Raw genomic sequence first — 21,027 nt, 5'->3', positions numbered from 1 at the left:
GCGGCAGGAGTTGCAACATCTCTTGATGTCAGAAACCAAGGTGACATGAGCGCGGATGGAGAGCAGCAGGGAGGGCGGGGGAGGGGAGAGCACAGACTGGGGGCCGGCCCCGCCCCCACCCCAGCACCCCAGTCCCAGAACACGGAGAGACAACAGAGGCAGCGGACAGGAAGGGCAGGAAGGGCAGGAAGGACAGGAAGGCAGTGGGACAGGAGGAGGCAGGGAGAGGGGGCAGGGAGAGGAACAGAAAATCCAGTTGCAGGTTGGGGGCAATCCAATCCAATCCAATCCAAACCAGAACTTCAAACCATACCTTCGCTGTTTAACGTCAGGTGAGCCGGACCTTGGAAAGGGGAAGGGGAGAAAGAAAGAAAGGGAAAAAAAAAAAGGAGAAAAAAGAAAGAAAAGGGGAAAGAAACAAAGAAAACACGAGTCATCAAAATCAGCCAGAGAGAGGGGAGAAAAAAAGCTTTTGCTGCCACAATTTAAAAACCCTTTTTAACTTGTGACAGGCATCGAGGGGAAAGCCCCCAGCCCTGGAAGCTGAGGAGAGGGGCCCCGATGCCGGAAACAGGGTGGAGGGCACGAGGGGGGGACAGAGAGGGAGGGAGTGGGGGGGGTACGAGAGGGGGTGAGGGGGTACAGGCAGAACCAGAGGAAGGGTTGGGGCAGGGAGTCACTGCAAGGGGAGAGAGGAGATTTTGGTTTCTTTTTTTTCTTCTTGCCGGAAAAAAAAAAAAGGAAAAGGAGGAGAAGCATGAGGCTGGGAGGTCTGCTTTTTCCTTTTTCTTTTTTTCTTTTTTTTTTCTTCCGGGAGGCGGAGAGAAAAAAAAACAGTCAACGAGAAAAAACGATTCGGATGGAGGAGAAAATAAAACACGACACAAAAATCAAAGCCACCTGGAGAGAGAGAGAGTGTCCTGTTAGCGCGGGATTAAGTGGACAGGGGGGACCTCCGACCCCACCACCCCCCCGCCCTCACCCTGTGAGGCTGGCAGAGAAGGTGGAGGGGGGTGTGCAGGGCCTGGGCCTAGAAGGAATCTCCCACCAAAGTGGGCTTTGGAAAGGCACCTGTCCAGCCCCAGTCCTCCCAGCTGCCCACCTCCCCAACAACCTCCATACGGACTGCCGAGCTCCTGGATTCTATGAGGAAAGCGGGGCTCTCGGGAGGACAAAGTTAGAGCACAAGCAGATAGGAGGATGGGAAATGCTGGAGCAGAGATCCTGAGCTTGGATCCTTCCACAAGGAGGACTAGGAGACTAGGGCCCGCACCCTGGGACAGCAAGAACCAAAGAGGACAGCCAAGGCCTGTGGGCAAGAGGTCTGGCTCTCTGAGAGGTCAGAAGTTCTCTACAGACCCCCTTTCTCGGGTCCGGCCCTCTCTGAGATGAGCCAAAAGCTGAATTTTGAAAATGGAAAACAGAAGTCCTATCTCCAAGACTCAGGGGATGACGGGCTGGGATTTTTTTTCCAGGGTTACCTCGGCCCCTCGAAAAAGCCTCGTCAGTCCTGACCCGTGCCTTCCTAAACCTTAGGGGGAAAGACTCTGGCCCAGTGGATCAGCACCCTAGTCCCCAGAGAACACCAGCCACAGAAAGCCCTCCCCCAGAGAGGCTGGCCGCACCAGGTCCCCAGCGAAGCTGAGGTCCCAGGGCTCCCTGACATGACCAGCCAGGCCCTCCCTCTCCCCCCACCCTGCATCCCAGGTCTCTAGCCAAAAAGGTGGGCAAGGAACAGCCCTTGGAAACCATCCCAGTGCCGTGGCAATGAGAGGGTGGCCCTAGGGACAAAAAGCCTGGCCAGAGTGGGATTATCAAGGTAAAGGACTCCAGGTGCCTCTGAGACAAAGCAGAGGCCAGGATGCCTGTGCTCCGGGAGGTCAGGAAGGGAGTGGCCAGGGGCCAAAGGCCTGGACCCTGTGGTAGATGTGGGCAGCAGTTCACCTCGCCCCCTTCTCCTCTCTTGGGGGAAAGGCATGCGTCTCCCACCTCTGCGGCTCAGGCCAGTTGGGGGAGGGGACGGCAGCTGCATCAGGATCGAACAGCTCTTGGGAAGACAAAGGTTTCATCCATAAAACAGGGGAGGACCAAGCATTTGGACTGAGTCTTACTCTTTGCTCTGAATGTCCCCCACAAACTTTCCCCAAGGTCTACCAGCATCTTCCAAACCTTCTAAATCCAGGAGCCAGACCTAGAGCCCTAAACCTTCACCCAACTCTTCCAGGCAGAAATAGCCTCGCCTGTAGGCTCCAGCCTTGGAAATCCAGGCCCAGGAGCTGGAGGCCCTAGGACTGGCGCTCTGTCCCCCCAAGGCCTGAGTGGCTGCGTGGGGTAGGGACGCTGCGTGGGGTAGGGACGGAGCCAAATCTCTCCCCTCGCAGACCCTTCCGCTGCCCAGCTCCCAGGCAGCCTCATTAGCATGCGGCACTATCCCTCTGTCACCACGGCAACCAGCTGCTCAGCTCCCTCAGGCGTGACAGCACCAGCCATCTTGGTGAAGGGGAGGACGGTTCCCTGCCCTGTCTTCCCATGGCTCAGGTCAGTCTGGCCTGCAGGTGCGCCCCCTAAAGACTACGCCCCACCCCACGCCCCACCCCCATCCCCCAGGCCTGAAATCTCTGCTCCTTCCTCCTGCCCAGCCAGCCTGGGGAAGCCCTCCCCACGTCCACCTGTGGCATCGGCCCCTCCTCCCACCCCCTGGAGAAGAGGTTGGCAGTGACGGATGGCATTACCAAGGGTCCTTTCCTCGGGCACTTTATCTGGCTGCTTCTGGGTCTTCTCTCCCTGCTACAAGAGGCTAGGGAGAAAGGAGGAGGGGCAACCAGAATCCCCAAAAGGAGATGTTGTCAGGGGCTACGGAGCAGGATGGCCGGGTTCCTGGGAGAAAGCTAGGCCTGAGGCACAGCATTGAGGGTCGGGAAAAGAGGGTGAAGGCGGCACGGAAGACTCCAAGATCTCAACTGCAGAGTCCAGAGCATTGTGCCACAGAGGAGGCCCCAGCCACCGCCCCCCACGGAAACCACTCCCAGTCTCAGTCCCTGCCCTTCTACCAGAAGCCCAAAAGGACCAGCACCGAAAGAAGGAAGTTGGCAACAGGAGACAAGATTGACAGACACACAAGCAGGCACCTCACAGAGAGACGCACAGATGCGTCTCACCCCTGGGTGTGTTACACACACACACCAACACGCAGGCCCAGGCACTGCTCCCTCCAAACCAGCAGGCTACCACGCCACCCCCAAGAAATGGCTCAGTGGTGTCCAGAGGGGCTCATTCCCCACGTGTCCCCAAGCCGGCTCCCCTTCTTGTCCCCGGCTACCCTGCTTGCTTGGGAAAGCACTGATGGTCCCTCTCCTCTCCCCTCCTGGCTCAGTCACCTCCCCCCAACAGCCTCCTGCTTTCTTCTGTGGCCTGGCTCTTTCCCCTCCCTGATTTCCCTCCTTTCTGTCCCGCCCTCCACTTCTTCCTCCTGCCTCTACTTAGCCCCCTCCTTCCTCCCATCTTTCTGCCCCCTTCTGCCTCGCCAGGAGCCTCTCCCTTCGGGCCAATTCCCCTCCCCTCTCCCTCCCTCCATCTCTCCCTTTGTTCCAGAGGAGACATGACATCAAGAGCAAGTAAAAGTCACATCAGCACTAAATCTTATCTCCAGCCCTCAGAAGGCTGCGTCCACGCAGACACACAGACTCTCTCACGCACACAGAGGTAAACACTGACACACAGAGATGCAGACTCAGATGCAGGCACTCCTACAGAGGCACACAGAGATGTGGCCACGCCACAGAAGACACGAGGACAGACGTGCACGCACCTGCACACACACTCAGGCGCGAGCACACAAGCTCAGAGGTACAGACATGCACAAAGGCACACGGACACAACCGAGCCGCTGAGCCCGAGGAACACGTGTGCACACGGATACACACTCTCTCTCTCTCTCTCTCTCTCACATACACACACACACACGGATGGGTGCCTGCCCGCCAGGACCAGGGGAACTGAAGCCACCCAAGGAGAAGAGACATCAGTAAGAGACAAGCTAAACCATAGACACCACAAGGAAAAATGGATTCCAGCCCATACTCCAGCCAAAAGCCCTCCCCTTCTTTCTCACCCAGGACTCCCCAACCCTGGGTGCTGTCCCCTGCCCCTCTCATGTCAGGGCCCAGGCCCAGGGAGCTCCCAGCCTAGAGTTGCTGCATCCCTCCCACTCCTACTACCCTCTTCTTGCTTCTCCAGGAAAAGAACATGGGACAGGTTTGGGGATGGGATCCCACCTCCCGCCCACCTTGCTGCCTGCCTTCTCCCCAGTGGCTGCATGAGCTCCCCTGCAGCCCAGCCTCCACGCGTGGACCAGCCCACCGAGTCTTCCCAGTTTTCCCATCTCCCCGACCTCGTCCAGCCCCAGAGGAAGAAAAGGAGCAGGGCACACCAAAGCGAGAGGGGAAGGTTCGGAGAATGACAGGAGCCCAGAGAGAGCCTGGGGAAAGACAGAGACAGAAAAAGGTCCAGAGACAGAGCCCTGGAGAAAAAGAAAGGTAAAGACAGAAACCAGAGAGAGAGAGAGAAGGCAGATGAAACAGAAGACCGGGAAGGAATGGACAGAGGGACTCCAAAGAGAGGCAGGTTCCTGCCCTAACGCTGGCCCTCAGCCAGGGCCCAAAGAAGAAGCAGACGGCCCCTACCTCCCAGCGCACGTGTCAGTCAGAGCAGAGAAGGTGCCACCCACCTACACCCAAGGACGCGGGGACACGGCCCCCTCACCCTCTGCCTGCATCCTTCAGACCCAGAGCGGATTCACCCAAGCAGCCCCCAGCCCCCGGCTGCATGGCCCTCTTAAGCTCCCTCCACCGCGCTGGGCCAAAGGGTGTCTCCTCACTCACTTCCGGGCACTTCAGATCCTCCAGCCCCATCCCTTCACCCTCACTCTGGTCTCCTCCCTAAAGAAGAGGACATGCCAGGCGGCAGACTGGCCCGTGGAAAGGCCTGCCCTCTGCCCGCTAGATCTCCCCAGCAAACCAATAAGGAGGGAACAGGCGAGAGGTGGGGCCAAGGCAGCCAAGAGGACCCCCAGACATCCTTCCCTAGGGGGGCCCCAAGCATGGGCAGGAGAGGGAGCCCTTAGGTGGCCAATGACACCCCCTCACATAGGACCCCGTGGTGATTGATCTACCACCCCAATGACAAAAAAGCATCACTCACCTTCCATGGGGTGCTCCTCTGCAGGCCAGCAAGGTTCAGGAAAGGGCAAGGCAGAGAGAGAGAGGAAAGGAGGGCTCGTTAGTGCACGTACCAAGGACAGGTTCCCAGGGGGGTGAGTTCAAGGTCCCTGAGCCCACCCAGGCCAGGCGGCCACCTGAGTCAAGCCCGCACACACAGGGTCACACAGTCCAGGAGGCCCCCCGTCTCATGTTACATTTCAGGAAACTGAGGCCCAGGGTAGGGAAGTGACCCTCAAGGTCACATGGAGAACTGGAGGCAGAGCCAGGAGTGGCAGGCAGGCAGGGTTGGCTCTCCCAGGCACGCTCCTCCCCTGCATTCCACGGTGCCTCGGAGACAGATGGGGACACGCTCACACAGGGCTTACCCGAGACACACTCACACTTGGTGACACACTGACACACATAGGCGCTCAGCGGTCCGGAGACACATGTCATCTCTCACGCTACCCACACTCGAAGCTTTTGCACACACAGACGCAACCACCGCCCCCTCCCGGCCCCCAGGGGAGAAGAGCCATCCAAATGCGGTCAGAAGGTCAGAAAGCACAGTTCTGCCTCAAAGTGCCATGTGACTCGCATCCCATCCCAGTCACTTAACCTCTCTGAGCCACCAGTCACTCCTCTGTAAAAATGAGACAGGCAGACTCGAATGTTTCCCAGGCCCTTCTGGCTCTGGTTCTGTGATTCTAGGACAAGCAGTTGGGGGAGGCGGAGCGCTGCCCCCCAGCTGCAGGGGCCACACTGGGCCCACCCCTAAGTCCCACCACAGCCTTTGGGTAGCCAGCCCTCCCCTAGGCGGGGCTAGGCCTGGGCCTGGGTCTTGACCTCAATGGGTCTTGACCCCAGTGGGTCAAGAGAGGATGGAGACAGTTCCTTCAAAGAAGCTACAACAACCCAAGCAGGCCAGGCTCTGGTCTGCCCTGGAAGAGGGCCGGGTCACCCCCTTCCCCGAACATTTCTCACGCGCCCACCTACTGGGAGACTTTAGAGGAAGCAGACAGGGGGGCAGAGAAACAGCGCAACCTACAAACGCACAGACCCGATGGGGAAACACGCACACGCATGCACATGCATGCACACGCACATGGGCCTGCAGGCCCCAGGATACACACATATACACACAAACAGCCGTTTGGCGCACACTCACGCCCACATGCCCGCACTGTCTCTACCTCCAGCATCATTTTGTGTTATTTACTCAGGGGCTCTTAGGGGGTTAACTCTACTCCAGAAACACACACACTGTCATTTATCAGACCTTATCCCACCTCCTTAATACACACACACAGGCTGAATGCAGAATCAATACCCACATAGTGATCTAATACCTAATATTAGATGCATACACCACCACCACACCCCACTCTCCCTCGGCCGGCTGAAGAGTCCTGCCCTGCGATGAACACAGCCCCCTTTCTTTCTGTCGATCATCTACCTGCATTTCACGCAAGCCTTTACCTATTACCTGCAGCCCCCAAAGCTGTGTCTACAAGGATGTTCTTAAATAAACTGAATTGCATTGCATTTAGGGCAAGGGTTGCTATGCGGACTAGAAAGGGGCCCTCAGGAAAACCCCTGGGCTCTCGCGAGGAGCCTCACGTCAGGACCTCTTTGGCCCCAGTGTGCAAAGGCCCTGGTCAGTCAGCACAATCATCTCTCCAGCACCCGTACAAACAAACAGGCATGGTGATTTCTAAATAATCCAACATGGCTGGTATTTCCAAAAGTATTCCCACCTGCCACAAACGTGGGCCACGCTATACTCAGGAAGGCGCCACAAGCAAGCTTGATTTGCTGGCTGCATGAGCCTTCCCTCTCCTGGCTTCCAAGACACAGCTCCTAGAGACTCACTGACCTCTCCTTCTCTGCTGCTCTTTGCTTTCTGCTGATTCACCTGTGTCCCACACCTGCCATCACGGACCCCTCCAGGCTCGGTCCTATGCCCTCCACACTCCTTCCTTCTCCGTGCCCTCCTTGGCGATAGCTCACTTCCATGGCTTAGGAAGCCCCGACCTGTGTTTGTAGACTGAACCTCTTCCCTTCCCCGGGTACCAGTTGTGTATCCCCATCTGTCTGCTCAGCAATTACTCAGACAGCTTCCCTGATATCCAAACTCCACCACTAAAGCCATGCTAATCTCCACGCCCGCAACCAAGGGCCCATTGCCCTGCATTGGACAAGGGCACTGCTTTCAACCCACACTTCTTGAGCACCCACGAGGTACCCCCCACCCTGCCAGGCTCAAGGAGCCTTTAGTTAGCCAAGTGGCCAGCACCCTACCGACCCTCAACAGGCGTCTCACGCATGACCCTCCCAGCAACGTCATGAGCTTGGTGGTATTACCTACTTCCTGTGGGCAGGGAGGGAAACTTGCCCGGCAGCACAAAATCACCTCTGACTTTGACCACTGGGCTCCTAGCCCACACCCCCACCCTTCACCTCTGGTTTCCTGCAAGAGCCTCCTCCTGGTTGTTCTCCCTGCCCATCCCCAACCAAGCTCTCTTCGCACAGGTGCCAGATGTACGTGACAAAATACTAATGCGAGCAACACACACGTGCACACACACACTCATGTGCACACACGCACACACGCTCAGAACTTTTCAGTGGTTCAAACTTCTCTTCCGTGTTCTCAACCTATGTATCCACCTGCCTTCAGAGAAGCTCTACCTGAGCTTCTCACCCTCAACATGCCCGAGATGGACCTCCTAACCCTTCCCTCTCCTCCCGCCTGCTCTTCCTGGTCAGGGTAGGCATCCAGAAATCAGCCTTACTCTTTTTTCATACCAATCACCAGATCCTGTCAGCTCACCTTCTAAAACCCTAAAAACTAAACAAAACTCCTAGAAATGCTTTTCATCCGTCCACCCCTCCCCCACCACGGCCCCAAAGCCAGACCTTCCTCAGATCTTCTCCCTGGAACATGAATAAGCCTCTTTAATGATCTCCCCCTACAGCCAGTCTTTTCCCCTGCAATTCTGAGTCCACACACCACCAAAGTGGTCCAACCAAGTCACGACCCTGCTTAAAACCCTTCAAGACTTCCCAGAATACTCCTCCAGGATACGGTCCGATCTTCTCAAGCAAGTCCACTGGAAATTTGGCCATGCCTCCCTCCAACCTCCTTTCCTAAAACAATCCAGGCTCCAGCCACACCCAACTGCTGTCCATTTCCCTAATGGCCCACGTTTCTGCAAATACCGTTCCCTTGGCTTGAAACACCCTTCCCTATTTCCACTCCTCCCACCCTCAGCTCCCTGAGAAAGCCAGCTCTTGTTTTAAGACCAGGTCAGTATACCTCTGTTTGTGTTCCCAACTGGCCTCCCAGGCAGGGCTACCCGCCCCTCCTCTGTGCCCCCTCTCAATATGTACATTGTATCATTGTTTCACTTTATTGTATCTCCAACGCGAATTGCATTTCCGTGTCTGCTTCCTGGCTGGACTGTGTGATATCCAAGAGCAAGGACAATGTCTCATTCATCTCTACCTCCAGCTGCTTGCACAGTTCCTGGCTCAGAAAAAGGCATGCCTATGTTTGTTGAATGAATAATCAAAAACACTTCTCACATACTGAGTACTTCAAGTGTGCCTGGCTCTTTCCATGCATTGTTTCCATCCCTCGTCACTACTACCTCGTCAGTGCATGCTGCCATCACTCTCTCGTAGACATGGGGAAACTAAGCCTCATAAAGTGCGAGAAACTTGTCCTGTGTCACACTGCCGGTGAGGGACAGAGTCAAAATCTAAACCCAAATCTGTCTGGCTTTAAAACTTCCCGTGGCCTGCATTCTTGGCCAGAAGTCAAGACTTTTAGAAGCTGACCTGACTCTGTAGTTCTGATCTTATCTCCCCCAAAGCTCAACCATGTTGGTGTCCTCACCCGCCCCCCACACACCCGACTCACATCTCCTAGACAGCGAGTTTAGGCTGTTTTCCTGGAGGGAAAGCCCCGCCTATTCCTTCCACAAATCTCACTTAGTCCTCATTCAAGATCTAGCCAAGTCCCACCTCCTCCTTGCAGCCTTCTCTGACCACCGGGGTTAATGATCATAGTCGTCTTTATTGATCATTTAGAATAGTGCCTGGCCCATTGTAAAGGATTTCCATATAACTCATTGAGTCCTTGCAACAACATTTTAACCTCCATGTTGCAGAGTAGGACACTGAAGAACAAAGTGATTAAGTAAATTGCCCAAGTTGACACACACAGCAAGTAGCAAACTCGGATGGGACCCTGGGCAGCCCTTGCTCTTAACCACGCTGCCGTTTGAGGCTTTGCTTGTGAGTATCTGTCTCATCTCTGGGTTCTCACACCAGCCACTCCCTGAACTTCTCTCTTGAGCCCAGAGCCGTCTCTCTCACAGCAGAATTTTTGTCAGGACCACGGGTATCGGATGTTACAGCTGACAGAGTGGTGCCACATACATGACCTCATTTACTCAACTTTCACACACAGAGGTCTTATCCGCCCCACCAGCGGGCATAGATGGTATTGTCTTGCCTAACATGAACTCAGGATTCCAGCAGATTCGTTATCAAGGACAGTGAGGAAGCCCAGAACAAAAGAGAAGAAAACGTTCTGAGAGACCAAAATGAACATCATTGGCAGTGATGCATTAAAAACTGTTATGTCGGCGCCTGGGTGGCTCAGTTGGTTAGGCGACTGCCTTCGGCTCAGGTCATGATCCTGGAGTCCCGGGATCGAGTCCCGCATCGGGCTCCCTGCTCAGCAGGGAGTCTGCTTCTCCCTCTGACCTTCCTCCTTCTCATGTTCTCTGTCTCTCATTCTCTCTCTCTCAAATAAATAAATAAAATCTTAAAAAAAAAAAACCTGTTATCTCTGGGGTGCCTGGGTGGCTCAGTCGTTAAGCGTCTGCCTTCAGCTCAGGTCATGATCCCAGGGTCCTGGGATCGAGTCCCGCATCGGGCTCCCTGCTCAGCAGGGAGTCTGCTTCTCCCTCTGACCTTCCTCCTTCTCATGCTCTCTGTCTCTCATTCTCTCTCTCTCAAATAAATAAATAAAATCTTAAAAAAAAAAAAAAAACCTGTTATCTCTGGGGTGCCTGGGTGGCTCAGTCGTTAAGCGTCTGCCTTCAGCTCAGGTCATGATCCCAGGGTCCTGGGATCGAGTCCTGCATCGGGCTCCCTGCTCCATGGGAAGCCTGCTTCTCCCTCTCCTACTCCCCCGCTTGTGTTCCCTCTTTCGCTGTGTCTCCCTCTGTCAAATAAATAAATAAAACCTTTAAAAAAAATAAAAATAAAATAAAAACTGTTATCTCCTCATAGGAGAACCTTTCAGACCTCACCCAGAACCCACATACTGGTGGCGACCCACAACCCAACACGCTGATTTCCAAGTTCTCAAACAGAGAGGGGAGGCCGGGGGAGAGATGTGGGCTGCCGCCTGACAACTCCTCCTAAGGACAGAGGTGGAAAAACTCATAAAAAACTAATAGAAGAACTCCAAATACAGCAGTCAGGCATCATTTCAGGCAGGGACAAATCTCAGTGAAGGAACCACTGTGTGACAGTCCAATACCTAAGGGGAATCACGACATCCTGAATCATCCGGAAAAGGTTAAATCACTTTCCAAATATTATGCTTAGGGAGGCAGAGAGCTGTGCAACATATCTCAGAAAGATTTCCATCTGAAATGCTTTCAGTGTTGGTGAGTTGTGTATTTTAATGGGATACTGCTCCACTTTCCAGGGTGAGTTTCTCCCCAAGGGCTCCGGAAGACTGCGATTTTACTGATCAATTTCCACTGCCCTCTCCCGGTGCTGGGACAGCTGGCTGGCAGACATAGGAACACCCTCATGGCACACTGGCTTAAGGGAGAAGTTGTGACCCGAAGAATTGGGGGTGGCTACTGGCTTCTGATGAAACGCTGTCCCTAAACACCCCCAATAAACCACATGGAAGTAATGCACGGACACAGCTGACCGACTGCCTGAGCTTTGGGAGGCAGCATGGACAAAGGTGGGGTACAACCAGCCCCGGAGTCAGCTCGGGGTTCAGATCCCAGCTCTTCCACCTCAGGCGGTGGCATGAGGATGAAATGAGAGAAAACGTCCAAGGCACAGCAAACGCTCACTAGCTGGGAGGCCCCAGGCTCTCCCCACTTGACTGTGTGATCTGGTCTCTTTTTGTTCTAACTGTTCCTTCGCTATGTCTGCGGCCACTCCTCTCCAACTGTGGGCTCCTCTGAAGTCTCTTCACCTTCTCCTTGGCCACCTCATCCGATTCCAGAGCTTCAAATATTCTCTCTCCACACATGCCCCCTGGAGTACCCAGGTCTCCATCCGCAGCCCCGCCTTCAATGCAAAGCTCTGGTCTTGCATTTCCAACAGCCTGGGCGCCTCTGTCTAAGAACACCAAGGGACACCACATTTCAACACGTGCATGATCTGTGGCCCAATACTGCTCCCCTCCCACCGCCCTCCCTTTCCTTTCACCCCTCTGCTGCCATGACCCCACCACCACCGTCCTTCCACGCAAACCTGAAACCTCATCACCTCTGCCTCCTCCCTGCCCACCCCCACTCAACAGGCAGAGTCCTAGAGCTTCCATCCCAGCATCAGCTCCCGAGCATGTGCTTCTCCTGCTGTGACAAAGGCCACCGCCCTTCCTCGCCATTCCCCAAAACCAGCAAGATTCGGGGCCTCAAAATCTCTCTCGTGAACTATCTCCCAAGTGGTTTCTCCACTCCATAACTCTGCTGCCCATAATCCTTCTACACAGACACCTAGCTTCTGATACATAGCTCTTATTAGTCATATATCTGCTCAAAATTCTCCTGTGGCTACATTTGCCGATACTCAGGACACAGCAACCAATCAATGTTGGTTGAATGATTTAAGTCAAAACTCCAAGACCTGGCTTCAACCTGCTTCTCCTGCACTAGATTCCACTCGTTTCCTTATATTCTTGGTGCCCCCTCTATGGATGAGACATACATGTCCCTCCCTCCCATGCCTTTGCTCTTACCAGTGCCTGTGCATGGAGTGGCCTCCTCAGACCATGCTTCCTCATCCATGGTCAAGGTCAATCTTCAATAGCATGTCTTTTATTACCAATCCCCCTCAACTTGTAAAACTATCCCTTCCTCGAAACACCAATAGCACTCTGCTGGTAATAGTAACTCCCATCTACTCACCACTTATTATGAACCAGACATTCATTTAATTCCCACAACAGACCTGTGAGACAAGCATGCTTATCCCCAGTTACAGGTAAGGAAAAATTCGTCTGATGCTTAGGCACTCACCTGATGGCACGGACCTACTGAGTGCAGAAGTCAGATTGAAACGCAGACCTGAGACTCTGGAGTCTGTGGTCTGATCACTAAGCTGCACTGCCTTGCTATATCTCTGGGTATATACCACACCATTTTTTAAAAGATTTTATTTATTTATTTGTCCGAGAGAGAGCACAAGCCGGGGGAGCAGCAGAGGGAGAGGGAGAAGCAGGCTCCCCACTGAGCAGGGAGCCCAACGTGGGGCTCAATCCCAGGACCCTGGGATCATGACCTGGGCTGAAGGCAGATGCTTAACGGACTGAGCCACCCAGGCGTCCCTGTACCATACTATTATTTGTCTTGTTCTTTTGCTGGTGTTTATTGAGCATTGTCTATGTGCCAGATGCTATTCTAAGCATTTGACACAAATTAGCTGATTTAGCTCCCATAACAACTCTGTAAGGTAGGTACTATTATTGCCCCCATTTTCCAGAAAAGGAAACCAGGATGGAGAGAGCTGAAGTCCAGGGTCACTGCCCAGGCAGCCTGGCTGCAGAATCTGTGCTCTTTACCACAGACTGGACTGCTTTTTTATCTGCTTCCCCGATTAAACAGTCAATGCCCAGAGCAGCATCTTACTCATTTCTGACGCCCCTTCAGCCCTCAACAAATGTGCGAGGCCTTGAAAACTACTTACTGAATTCAATGACCAACCAACATAAGAAACATACATATGAATAACATGCATCTAACTCCCTGCCTACTAGCTTCATACTCCTCTCCCAAGCTAGGTGTACCCCTACCGCTCCGTCCTAGACATCTGTGCCCCCATTCCACTCGAGGTCTCCTACACACACCTGCACACCCTCTCCCCTGATCACTTTTCAGCCCTTTATCCTCACACGTGAGGGACAGGATGAGTTCACATGCAAGTCACTGCACCATTCCCGTGGACTCCATCCCCGCTTTGGCAGATAATCAGCACTGGGTACACACACTCAGTTACTCATACTTAGCTCTCTCTTCAGTTACCTGTGGCCAGACTCTCCCCGCCCCCACCCCAGAGAAAAAAGAAGCACATTTCCTAACAGGGAGGTTCTCAGTCAATGGGTAGGCCCAGACCCAGGAAGGCCTGGGGGGGATTCCAAAGCATCCACAAATCCATATGCACACCAGATACTGAAGGCACATTGATATGTCTTGCATATAAGGCTAAAAAACTTTTTTCTAATGTATATTTGATTAACCACAATGGCAAATATAACATTGAAGTCATCTAAAAGCTTTCCTGAATTCATAGTAGCTTTGTGTTGTCCCTTTTCACAACAGACAGATATAAAAATAACTCCTGGGGCACCTGGGTGGCTCAGTCGTTGAGCATCTGCCTTCGGCTCAGGTCATGATCCCGGGGTCGTGGGATCGAGCCCCGCATCGGGCTCCCTGCTCAGTGGGAAGCCTGCTTCTCCCTCTCCCACTCCCCCTGCTTGTGTTCCCTCTCTCGCTGTGTCTCTCTCTGTCAAATAAATAAATAAAATCTTAAAAAAAATAAAAATAAAAATAACTCCTATTTGGAAAGGGTACTATGAATTACTGACTTTTTTAAATGCCCACTATCTCAAAAAAGTTGAAGCTCACTCAAAGCAGATAATAATGAAATGACAATAACTTCGGGGGGAAACTTGGGGACTCTGGCCCTCAGATCTGTCTCAGGGATGAGGAGCCAGGCCTATTCCCCTTAAAGTTCTCCTCCTCAACCCACATACCCAAGAGTGGAGCTGCATTCCTCTCCTCCTTGGCTGGATGAGAATGTACTAGAAGTGTAATGAGCACAGGATACTACCAAAGCTGCCCAGGAAACACGAACAAATATCAGGAGAGGGAATGAGGTCATGGGGTGGGGAGAGGGAGGCAAATGAGTAGGGCTGTCACTGTGCCTGTCACCTCCAGATACGATTGGTATTTACAACCCCGTGCCCACCCACAGCACATATCTGAAAATATACGCCTATTTTCATATACACACACAGCCTTATCCAAGCCTTTATTCTCCCAAATATTTATTAACGTCTCTTAATTCATTCTACAAATTTTTATCAAACACCCACTAAGTGGCTAGTACCATATTAGGTACAAGGAATACAGAGAGGAATATCCCTGCCCTTTTATCAGACAAAGCACCACCCCTCCCTCAACAGCTACCAACACAAACACACACATACACACAGAGGCAATCCTGCCCCAACAACTGTCTGACACCCACCTAATACCCCCTTTCCCTCTTCTTCATGAATCACACACACACACACACACACACACACACACACACAATGGGTCAGATAAGCAACCGTCTCTCCTAGCTCCAACACAGCTAACACAAACATTCATCTCATAAACATCCAACACACGCATATGATACACAAACTGTCCCTCCCTCACACAGGTACTCCAACACATCTCAGACACACAACAACACAACCCGTATTCAGAAGCATGCACCTTATCTGGCTCACTGGGAGCCTCTGGCCAATAAATCCTTTCAGGGAGTGGACACAAGGGTCTGGTTGACCAATGTGCTGCTGACTGCATTTTTCATACACTCAGGCCCAATTCTGCCAGTAAGCCCATGGACCGGCTACTATAACCTCTCCATAGCTCAAATTCCCTTTCCATCAAGTTAGAAGGGTGGTTCATCCTATTTCCTTAGAGAAGCTTGGAGGGGAAAGGTCATAGAGATCAGAGAATCAGGTTCAAAGTCATGGCAAGAAAGATTCCTCATGGAGTTCCAGTGTCTTACTGAGGTCTCACATTAAGACACATGCACGCGGGCACCTACATACGAGCTCACGCCCTTACACTTGTATACTATTCACTCCCGTAAGCACTGCACTCCCATCTGTAAACACTACTCTATTCAAGCAGACCATTCACACATAATACACACAGTGCCAGACTCACAGCCTCTGCGTGCAAACACACCCAGACACACACTTTCACAGTTTAGGGAGCACCTGAACTCCTTGGAGAAAGGGTGAGAAGGTGTCAGGTTAACTTAATACACCCAGTTCCTGAAGATATATCCCACAACCTTGTACAAATAACCCCACAAAAGCAATCCAAACACCTTCCTTAAGGATTCCTCTACCACAACCACAGATACACAGTCAGAATACTGTGCATCCCAAACCCAGGGCCACACCTGCAGACTCGGCTCCTCCCAGGGCTGTCCACATGCTGGCAGCCAGGACGACGCCCATCCCCAAAGCGGTCCTAGGGCCGCACTAGTCTGAGGGCACACACATGCACCTGCACACACTCCCCAAGAGACTCGACCTCTCGGGGGAGGGGGCAGGCACACACACGGCAGCTAGGTGGCCCACAGCTTCTAGGGGTCTGGGGCAGAGGAAAGCATGCCTGCTGCCACAAACCACGGTCGAAGGAGATGCCCACCCTCGCCCCCAAACTGACGGGGAACGTCTCCCCCCCCCCCGCGCCAGACCAAGGTACAACAGGTGCCTTCAAGTCCCTCCTTTCCCGTCCCCCTGAACCACAGCCTGCAGGGACCGGGGCCTGGCGCCACCCGCGCGACCTGTCCCCTCGTTTCACTCAGCTCCGCCTCTGGAAGCTGGGGAGCTGGTGGAAGCTCTCCCTCCCTGAAACCTCCCTTTCCAGGCACAACCTTGCCATCCCCACTCTCCTTCACCTGCCCTCGCTGCGTGCCCTTCTCCTCACGCCCAGGCCCCCTTCCTCCCGTCGTGCCCCGGCCTCACCAGCCATACTTCCCGCGCTTCACTCTCACCAATTCAGATCGCCGCCCGCAGCAGGCAACACCTGCTCCGCCCGCCTCCGCCCGCCTCCGCCCGCCTCCGCCCGCCTCGCAGGCCCCGCCCACCCCGGCCCCACCCGCAGCCCCTCACGCCCCGCCCCCCGGGCAGACCCCTCCCACTCCCGGCCCTGCACACACCGTCAGGACTCCTCCCAGGTCCCAGACCTGGCGCCCGCATAGTCCCCGCCCACATGGGCCGGCCCCGCACAGATCGAGTCCGCACACTCCCTCACACGCCCCCTCACACACCCGACCCACAGGCCCTCAAGCGCCCGGACCCTCGTCCTCCCGCCAGCCCCCCGCCGGACCAGACGATACAGTACTACCCTCAGGTCGCCCCGCACAGGCCACGTCCACACAGGTCACTGGCTAGCCACGCGCCCCCTCTCCTCGGGCGTCCTCACCCGCCCCTCGCAAGGACACGCCTCACGACCCTCGCGTGCTGGTGCACGCTCTCACACGCTCTCACACGGCCTCGCGCCCGAGCCCGCGGGCCGCCGGCTCCACCTCAGGCGCAGGCAGCCCCTCACTCCCGAGCCCAGGCGCCCAGCGGCGGCTCCCCCACCCCACCCCGGCGCTCACCTTCGCTGCAGAACTTGCCGCCGAAGCCCGTGTGGCTGCAGTCGCAGCCCACCTCGCCGGGGGCCAGCACGGTGCAGAGGCCGCCGTTGGCACAGGGGTTGCGCGCGGGCGCGCACAGTGGGTCGGCGGCGGCGCCGCGCAGGCCCTGGCTGCCCAGGAGCGCGGGGGGCCGCTCGCCCAGCTTCAGGTTGGCCAGGAGGCCGCGGAAGGGCGGCTCGTACTTGACGGTGCTGAGTGTGAGCGCCGAGAGGCGCACGTCGGGCGGGATGCCGCCCACGAACAGGTCGCTGGCCACCTGCATCTCACGCCGCTTCGAGCGCACCTCGGCCGCGCGGGCCTCGCCGTCCACCGCCAGCGCCGTGCGGCGCGCATCGCGGGTCAGCAGCACCATGTGCCAGCGGTCGTCGGCCACCGGCGTGTCCAGCTGCAGCGTGGCCGGCTCGGCGCACGAGAGCGTGAAGCGCAGCCGCAGGCGCCCGTCCACCAGCAGCAGCTCCAGGAAGTCGCAGTCGCCACCGTCGTCCAGGTAGAGCAGCAGCGCGCGCGTGGCGTTGGTGCGCAGGCTGAAGCTGAGCTCGCCGCTGCTCGCCGCGCCCGCCCAGCGCGCGTAGCGAGCCCACTGCCCGGGGCCGCCGCCGAACTCCAGGCTGCCCGCGCCCGCCGCCAGCGCCAGCAGCAGCAGCAGCAGCAGCAACCGCGGCGACGGCGACGGCGGCCGCCACGGGCTCCCGGCCGCCATGCCTCCGGCGGCCCCGGCCCCGCCCGGCCCCCGGCCCCGCTCAGGCTTCAGAGCCGCGGGCGCATGGGGCGGGGAGGGGGCCGGGCGCCCCCCGCGCCGAGCGGGGCTCCCTCGCCGGCTCACAGTGCCATGGGCCCGGCGGCGGGGCGAGGCGCAGGGGCCCAGGTACCGGCTTCCCCGGGCGGCGGCGGAGGCGGAGGCGCCCCTCCCCCGCTGCGGGCTCCGACGAAAGATGGGGGAGGGATGCCTGCGGGGAAACAGAGAGGAAAGGGTTAATAAGGGGTTCGGAGGATGGGAGAGGGTTAAGGAGGGGATCATCGGTGCTGACTCCCCCGTCACACCAGCAAGCACCCAAATGTTCCCCTTTAGGACTTGAGGAGCCGGCCCTGACCCGGAGAGGGTCCCAGAGCAAGAAGACACCACCACGGACGGTAGGACTGGGGGCCCAGCACTTGCAGAGAGATGGCACTCATTAGGGTAGTTATTAATTTGAGATGTGGGCGGGTGGGTAGTAGCATCTTAAAGTTCGGTAGGAGCCCAACCGGGGCGGCCTCACCCTCGCGCCCCCCCCCCCGTCAGGACCAGGGCCAGCTCCTGTGGGTGAGGCCTGGAGATTCTCCACCAGTTGGTGACCCCAGCCCCTTCCTCTCTGAGCCACCCAACCTCTGTGTGATGCTCCCACCACCAGCCAGCTAGTCGCTGCTCTCTCATCAGCTCCTGATGCTGGATAATGAAGTTGCTAAATAATTCATTGGGATTAATTAAATGCCCATTCGTCAATGGGATCATTGGGTAACCTGGTTGAGAAGGGGGCAAGGGAGAGAAGCCAGCTAGGACCCAGGCATCCAGGCCCCAAACCCTCTCCATCCATGCAAGGACACATGTCTCCAATTCCCCCTAAACAACACTCACCCCTTCCTGGGCCCCAACCCCACTGCTCACCAGGCCAGATCCTTCCTAAACTTAAATGTCTGTCATCCTCAGCCTCCAATTCCCAGTCCTCACCCTCAGTCCTGGCCCAATACCTGGGTTCTCTTCACCCTTCAATTCCACCCCCTCCCCATCCAGGGCTGGGGGAGCCACCAGGAGGCAGGCAGGCTTATTTACATAAAATTGCCTTTCTGAAATGATTACCCTTGTAACGGGCTGTCAGAGAGCAATTTATACCCCACACCGGGGAGGGGAATTTGCATCTCGTTAAACTCCGAGTCGTAATTATTTATATCCAACAACCCTCCTGAATATTGCATTGATTTTATTTTGGGGAGGGAGGAAGGGAAGGAGGTGTGGAGAAGCCTGGGAGAGAAGCAGGGAGGGGCCAAAGTTTAGGAAGAGACAAGGAAAGATTGAAGTTGTTGGGGTGGGGGGGATGGAGCCCAGGAAAAGTGACAGAGACAGAAGAGTAATGGAGGAGAAAGGTGGCCTGATGGGGAGAAGAGGAAAGAGACGATAGAGAAAATTAATCCAAACAGCATTTGTCAAAGCCCTGGATGCTGGGCATTTTTACAAATGGCATTTTACTTAATCACTCTGAGAAGTCCCGCTCTTCCCATTAACCACTGGGGAAGCCCTCATAGAAATTCTAGGGACTTGCCCAAGGTCACACAGCCCGTCAGCAGGGAACTGGGACTTAGATCCACAGGTGTCAGACTCCAGTCTCTCCACAAAGGATACAAAGGGTAGGGCAGACACGGGTGTAGCTCAGGGCAGTGGGAACCAAAAGGAGAGAAGAGGGGTGAGAGAGAAGGTCGGATGGGTGTAGTTCCTTTCTACATGGGAGAAAGCTGGGGTATGAAGGGAGAGAGAGAAAGCTAGGGGCCCCCTAAAAAAAACACAGGGGAGTGAGAAGAGTCGAGGGAAGGCAGGGATGGTTAGAGTGACATGTGTGCCGAAGGAAGAAGGGCCAGAGAAGGTCCCAGGAGAACAGCGGGAGAGTTTGGGGAGCCATCTCCAAGAGACCCTCAAAGCCCAGTTCTCAGGTCCTTCCATCTGGCTTCTTCTGACTGTTGCCCCCACCACCACCAACCCCCCACCCCAGGCCCACAGGCATCAATGGGGACTCAAGTGTCCTGCGTCACTGCCCCTCCAAGGGCTGCCCCTTCCTGAGCAGGGGACAGAGCAGGCAGACAGCCCCCTCTCCCTCCGAACACTGTCCGGGTTATATATAGCTTTACCACTGCCTCTCCTCATTGGGTAATGGAGATAATTAACATGCACGGGCTAATTAGCCAATCAAATTAAATGCAGCACCTGCTCCCAAGCTGATTGACGCCCTTACCCCCACACACATGCACCCCCACCCCAGCCCAGGGCAGGGGAGGGGGACCCTCAGGCTTGGGGGAGGGAAAGGCCAAGCCCCCTCTTCTCCAGAAGGGGCAGGGAGACCCCCAGCGGAGGCACAGGCCGGAAGACCAGAAAAGTGACGTCCTTCCTCCCTCCCCCGCTGGGGTCTCAGTCTCCGACTGGCCCAGCCTCTCTCTGCCTCTCTCCCAAACCCCACCCCCACCTCTGGACACATTTTGGGGAGGGAATTAATTAGCTATCGATTTCCACTAGCAGAGGGAATAGGATTTCATGCTGCTGTCCACTCACCCCTCAGCTCAGGAAAGGGAGGGGATCAGTTCTCCTGCCCCACCCTGAACCCAATCCCTCTGTCATACTCACATCCCCCACCCTCGAGGGAGCTGGCAGAGGGCTTCTTACTGAAAAAGCCTCGGGGCTGGGTCTCCCTTGTTCAGGAGGCTGGCAGAGCACAGATTGAGTGAAGGTTGGTGAGGAGGCCTCCAGAGGCTGGGGAGGTAGATGCCTGGGTCCTAGGAGCCAGAAGGAATTTACCTAGAGGCCAGTGGGGGTGGGGGGAGGCAAAGTGCGTGAGAGTCCAGGAGGGGGTGACTCCACAGGGCCGTGTGTGCCAAGCTGTGGAGGGAGAGTGTGGGAAGGGAGCGGGTACTGTGCTGGGAGGCAGCTGTGGGGGCAGAGACTGGGCTTGTGCGGTGTCTCCTGGGAGGGGCGAGGGCAGGGTCTGGGAACCAGGGCCCCTCAAGACTCATTACTCATTCTCCCCACAGCCCACAGCTCTGCAGCCCAGGCCAGCCTGGCTCAGTGCCGGGCACAGGGGCTGCCGGCCTGGCCAGGAGGAAGCCCTAACCCTCCCCCGGTCCTCTCTCCAGGGACCTGGAGACCCTTGGGGCAGCTGCAGGCTTGTGAGACAGAGATGGCCCCAAGAAGACTGTGTGCTAAGTGGACACCTGGGTCCCTTCCACCCCACCCCACCTCACCCCACAGTTCCCCGGGAAACCTGCTGCTCTTCCCCTCCCCGGGACTAAGCTTCTGCTGACCCAGCCTCCAGCCCACCCTTCCTGCCAGGACGCAGGGCATTCCTGCAAACCTAGGACCCACTAACCTTCCTCTACTCCTGGCACACAG

At 55.8% G+C, this 21,027-nt stretch overlaps 1 protein-coding gene across 1 annotated transcript in view; it reads right to left on the bottom strand.

The window, feature by feature from the left end:
* NRXN2 (neurexin 2) overlaps positions 1-17,601 on the bottom strand; it is a 97,779-nt gene extending 80,178 nt beyond the window's left edge. Inside the window, 3 exon segments of the mRNA XM_021685004.1 lie at positions 314-343; positions 5,200-5,217; positions 16,863-17,601. Of these exon segments, the coding sequence (XP_021540679.1) occupies positions 314-343; positions 5,200-5,217; positions 16,863-17,601 (787 nt within the window).
* Between the last annotated feature and the right edge of the window lie 3,426 nt (positions 17,602-21,027).

Source organism: Neomonachus schauinslandi, chromosome 11 (assembly GCF_002201575.2).
Source record: "Neomonachus schauinslandi chromosome 11, ASM220157v2, whole genome shotgun sequence".
Lineage (NCBI taxonomy): Eukaryota > Metazoa > Chordata > Mammalia > Carnivora > Phocidae > Neomonachus > Neomonachus schauinslandi.
The sequence above is the reverse complement of the archived record's forward strand: the minus strand, read 5'-3'. Positions and strand labels throughout refer to the sequence as shown.